The 6,174-nt window shown below is 40.4% G+C and overlaps 1 protein-coding gene across 1 annotated transcript in view; it reads left to right on the top strand.

The window, feature by feature from the left end:
* LOC133550818 (discoidin domain-containing receptor 2-like) overlaps nt 1-5,971 on the top strand; it is a 46,765-nt gene extending 40,794 nt beyond the window's left edge. The window contains 3 exon segments of the mRNA XM_061896876.1: nt 3,745-3,774; nt 3,776-3,895; nt 3,965-5,971. Of these exon segments, the coding sequence (XP_061752860.1) occupies nt 3,745-3,774; nt 3,776-3,895; nt 3,965-4,099 (285 nt within the window). The 3' untranslated portion in view covers nt 4,100-5,971.
* Nucleotides 5,972-6,174: the final 203 nt, after the last annotated feature.

Genomic DNA, 6,174 nt, shown 5'->3' on the forward strand with positions numbered 1-6,174 from the left:
TTGGTTTCGATGGTGAGGAGAGGTGCCATGAAATGTGTCCAAAATGCACGCTGATGTCAAATTTAGGTTTCATTGGACAAGGCCCAAACTATTCACTTAAACGACAAACCACAAGGAGTACATCCTGCTTTTTTATTTATGTACATACTGTACATACACATAGTATCATAATTGGTTTCGATGGTGAGGAGAGGTGCCATGAAATGGGTCCAAAACACACGGCGATGTCAACTTTAGGTTTCGTTGGACAAGGCCCAAACTATTCACTTAAACAACAAACCATAAGGAGTACATCCTGTGTTTTTATTCATGTAAATACACACACTTAGTACCTTCATTGGTTTCAATGGTGAGGAGAGGTGCCATGAAATGTGTCTAAAATGCACGCCAATGTCAACTTTAGGTTTCGTTGGACAAGGCCCAAACTATTAACTTCAACGACAAACCAAATGGTGTACATCCTGCCTTGTTATTTATGTAAATACACACACTTAGTATCTTAATTAGTTTCGATGGCGAGGAGAGGTGCCATGAAATGTATCCAAAACGCTCGCTGATGTCAACTTTTGGTTTCATTGAACAAGGCCTAAATCATTCACTTAAATGACAAAGCAAAAGGAGTACATCCTGCGGTATTCATGTAAATACACACACTTAGTATCTTAATTGGTTTCGATGGCGAGAAGAGGTGCCATGAAATGTGTCCAAAATGCACGCTGATGTCAAATTTAGGTTTCACTGGACAAGGCCCAAACTATTCACTTAAACGACAAACCACAAGGAGTACATCCTGCGTTTTTATTCATGTACATACTGTACATACACATAGTATCTTACTTGGTTTCCATGGTGTGGAGAGGTGCCATGAAATGTGTCCAAAACACACGGCGATGTCAACTTTAGGTTTCGTTGGACAAGGCCCAAACTATTCACTTAAACGACAAACCATAAGGAGTACATCCTGTGTTTTTATTCATGTAAATACACACACTTAGTACCTTCATTGGTTTCAATGGTGAGGAGAGGTGCCATGAAATGTGTCTAAAATGCACGCCAATGTCAACTTGAGGTTTCGTTGGACAAGGCCCAAACTATTAACTTCAACGACAAACCAAATGGTGTACATCCTGCCTTGTTATTTATGTAAATACACACACTTAGTATCTTAATTAGTTTCGATGGCGAGGAGAGGTGCCATGAAATGTGTCCAAAACGCTCGCTGATGTCAACTTTTGGTTTCATTGAACAAGGCCTAAATCATTCACTTAAATGACAAAGCAAAAGGAGTACATCCTGCGGTATTCATGTAAATACACACACTTAGTATCTTAATTGGTTTCGATGGCGAGAAGAGGTGCCATGAAATGTGTCCAAAATGCACGCTGATGTCAAATTTAGGTTTCACTGGACAAGGCCCAAACTATTCACTTAAACGACAAACCACAAGGAGTACATCCTGCGTTTTTATTCATGTACATACTGTACATACACATAGTATCTTACTTGGTTTCCATGGTGTGGAGAGGTGCCATGAAATGTGTCCAAAACACACGGCGATGTCAACTCTAGGTTTCGTTGGACAAGGCCCAAACTATTCACTTAAACGACAAACCATAAGGAGTACATTCTGTGTTTTTATTCATTCAAATACACACACTTAGTACCTCATTGGTTTCAATGGTGAGGAGAGATGCCATGAAATGTGTCTAAAATGCACGCCAATGTCAACTTTAGGTTTCGTTGGACAAGGCCCAAACTATTAACTTCAATGACAAACCAAAAGGTGTACATCCTGCCTTATTATTTATTTAAATACACACACTTAGTATCTTAATTGGTTTCGATGGCGAGGAGAAGTGCCATGAAATGTGTCCAAAACGCTCGCTGATGTCAACTTTTGGTTTCATTGAACAAGGCCTAAATCATTCACTTAAATGACAAAGCAAAAGGAGTACATCCTGCGGTATTTATGTAAATACACACACTTAGTATTTTGATTGGTTTCGATGGTGAGGAGAGGTGCCATGAAATGTGTCCAAAATGGACGCTGATGTCAAATTTAGGTTTCGTTGGACAAGGCCCAAACTATTCACTTAAACGACAAACCACAAGGAGTACATCCTGCGTTTTTATTTATGTACATACTGTACATACACATAGTATCTTACTTGGTTTCCATGGTGTGGAGAGGTGCCATGAAATGGGTCCAAAACACACGGCGATGTCAACTCTAGGTTTCGTTGGACAAGGCTCAAACTATTTACTTAAACGACAAACCATAAGGAGTACATCCTGTGTTTTTATTCATGCAAATACACACACTTAGTACCTTCATTGGTTTCAATGGTGAGGAGAGGTGCCATGAAATGTGTCTAAAATGCACGCCAATGTCAACTTTAGGTTTCGTTGGACAAGGCCCAAACTATTAACTTCAACGACAAACCAAATGGTGTACATCCTGCCTTGTTATTTATGTAAATACACACACTTAGTATCTAAATTGGTTTCGATGGCGAGGAGAGGTGCCATGAAATGTGTCCAAAACGCTCGCTGATGTCAACTTTTGGTTTCATTGAACAAGGCCTAAATCATTCACTTAAATGACAAAGCAAAAGGAGTACATCCTGCGGTATTTATGTAAATACACACACTTAGTATTTTAATTGGTTTCGATGGTGAGGAGAGGTGCCATGACATGTCCAAAATGCACGCTGATGTCAAATTTAGGTTTCATTGGACAAGGCCCAAACTATTCACTTAAACGACAAACCACAAGGAGTACATCCTGCGTTTTTATTCAATGTACATACTGTACATACACATAGTATCTTACTTGGTTTCCATGGTGTGGAGAGGTGCCATGAAATGGGTCCAAAACACACGGCGATGTCAACTCTAGGTTTCGTTGGACAAGGCCCAAACTATTCACTTAAACGACAAACCATAAGGAGTACATCCTGTGTTTTTATTCATGCAAATATACACACTTAGTACCTTCATTGGTTTCAATGGTGAGGAGAGGTGCCATGAAATGTGTCTAAAATGCACGCCAATGTCAACTTTAGGTTTCGTTGGACAAGGCCCAAACTATTAACTTCAACGACAAACCAAATGGTGTACATCCTGCCTTGTTATTTATGTAAATACACACACTAAGTATCTTAATTGGTTTCGATGGCGAGGAGAGGTGCCATGAAATGTGTCCAAAACGCTCGCTGATGTCAACTTTTGGTTTCGTTGAACAAGGCCTAAATCATTCACTTAAATGACAAAGCAAAAGGAGTACATCCTGCGGTATTTATGTAAATACACACACTTAGTGTTTTAATTGGTTTCGATGGTGAGGAGAGGTGCCATGACATGTGTCCAAAATTCACGCTGATGTCAAATTTAGGTTTCGTTGGACAAGGCCCAAACTATTCACTTAAACGACAAACCACAAGGAGTACATCCTGCGTTTTAATTTATGTACATACTGTACATACAAATAGAATCATAATTGGTTTCGATGGTGAGGAGAAGTGCCATTAAATGGGTCGAAAACACACGGCGAAGTCAACTTTACTACTAAAAGACAAGTTGTCTAGTATGTTCAGTATTTTATTTAAGGACTAAATGACAATATGTCCACTAAGATTTTTTTTGTTACAACAATGACATTTTTTGTGGCGCCCTTTATTTGGGGAAGTATGTAAAACCCCGTTGCTATGGCGACCAGCTAACGTGATGTGGTGTGCGTGCCAGGGTAAGTTCACCATGGCCAGTGACGTGTGGGGCGTTCGGCGTGACCCTGTGGGAGATTCTGACTCTCTGCAAGGAGCAGCCGTATTCCCACCTCTCCGACGAGCAGGTCATCGAAAACACGGGCGAGTTCTTCCGGGACCAGGGCAAACAGGTGGGCGTAACACACCGCCGACCGTTCACCGATCCACGCCTGACCCCCTTCACCCCCCCCCGCCCCCAGGTCTACCTGCCTCGGCCGCCGTCCTGTCCCGGCGGCGTGTACGCCGACCTGATGCTGAGCTGCTGGCGAAGGAACGCCAAGCAGAGGCCCGGCTTTCAGGACATCCACAGTCAGCTTGTGGGCAGCCTGGCGTAGCAGCGTGTTCTTTTTGGAGCGGGAGTCACATTGAACCCTGCCACAAGTTATCCACTTCTTTAAACGACTTTGCAACAAAGACTTGTATATAAGGTAGGGAAGTGGCACTTGAACTTTACTCAATCTATTTATTGTTTTATTATCATACTACAATTACATTACGGTGTGTATTTAACTTAAATGGATAAAGAAACACCGCAAAATATGTATTTGAAGCACTCTACAGCAGTGATGCTTTGTTTGACCGGAAAAGAACTCCTAATATGGGCATTGCTGTGAACTCGGCAATGCTGCCCCCTGCTGTCTGAAGGAGGAAGTGCACCTTACCGTTGATTTGAACACGTTTCTTAATTCATTCCACAAACATCCCTGTTCAGTGTTTGTTTCTATTGCAGCCAAATTATTTCTACAATTTTTAAAATATTTGTGTACAATTTAGAACACGAGTCACTGTTTCTATTTATACATTTCAAGAAAATGTAAGTAACTTTTTGAATCGAAAGTGTAAATATTGGTGATTTTTCCATCTATAGTTGGAAATCCGTATTTTTTATCTTTGTAAACATACAGTATTTCCTTGAATTGCTGCCGGGGCGCTAATTATTTTAAAACCTTTTCTCACTCCGGCACTTACCAAAGGCATGCAGTAAAAATTTGAGTGTGATGTAAGCTTGGACCGTAAATCCTACTGAATACCTCTTAATCTTCTTCCCTTTATGCGATTCCAAATTACTGGTATTAAAATCAGCCTCCTCCATTTTGAAAATGATGACAGGGGAAGTGTCCCTCGTGACGTCACGAGTTAGACCAGGCGGTAAAACTAAGCATCCGCTAATTATGTTGGGAAAGGAGTTTGACCCGGCAGTAATTCAAGGCAGGCGCATACCATATGCCCTGCGGCAATTCAAGGAAATACGGTATAATAATAATACATTTTATTTGTAAAAGCACTTTACATTGAGCAAACAACCTCAAAGTGCTACAGTGCTTTTAAAAAACAACACAACGCTAAAACCACAAATAGCTGCCCTTGACAAGTAAAAAAAATAATAAATAAAAAAACTACAACAGCTGAATAGCTAGAACTAGCACACATATATCTATAAAAAAAAAGAAGCTTTTTTCAAAAAACAAGGGTTTTTGAGCCTTTTTTAAAATAATTCACAGTCTGTGGTGCCCTCAGGTGGTCAGGGAGCACGTTCCACAGAAGCATAAAGTTCTGAGGAAGTTATTTCCCATTTTTTCCGACCACCAATGTGTGTTCAAATCTCGATCCGTCTCTTTGCCATACCTGCCGACGACTACAGTGTTCACGTATTAAGTACGGTTTTTCCATTAAAAATTATGAAGTTAAAAAGGGAAGCTAAGTAGCGAAAAAACGCCACGGGCAGGGGACAAAGTGGTTTGGCTTACGTGCAAGAACATCCATCATTGGTTGCTTGCTTACTACGTTGAGTCACCATTGGTTAAGATTGGGGCGAAACATTAGGGACAGGCCAATCAGAGGCCAGATAGTCATGGAACCAGGAAGTGACATCACAACCGACAACTTATTTTCAGTGTTTTTCAAATTAAATCACACCTTGTGACATGTTACTTGGCACAAATGTGTTTTTAATCAACTAAAAGCCTGATATTTCCTCACAATAAAATACACATTAGACACTTGTTTAGGTACGCCTGCTACACGCAAGTGGAGGCAACGTCTGTTTTGGACAGGAATGTTCTTTTATGTTTAGTTTTTTCAAGAGGAGAGTGAATTGAACAGTTGTGTAAAGTACTTTGTTTTGGACTCCATATCAAGCTTTGCAAGTCAACAGTTTAAGGAGCTCGTCATGGGAAAACGTAAATAAATACTCATGGTGGTTCTGACATTTTTGTGGACACATTTTGTTTTTCAGTTTATTTCATATTTGTATATAGTGTTGATTATGCATACTTGCAGACGAGGCATTTCAGAGTGCTTAACACAGGGGTGTCCAAGCTTTTTCCACTGAGGGCCGCACACTGAAAAATCAAAGCAAGCGGGGGCCATTTATTTAAAAAAAACAATACAATATATGAATAAAACATAT

The sequence above is a fragment of the Nerophis ophidion genome, linkage group LG04 (genome assembly GCF_033978795.1).
Source record: "Nerophis ophidion isolate RoL-2023_Sa linkage group LG04, RoL_Noph_v1.0, whole genome shotgun sequence".
Lineage (NCBI taxonomy): Eukaryota > Metazoa > Chordata > Actinopteri > Syngnathiformes > Syngnathidae > Nerophis > Nerophis ophidion.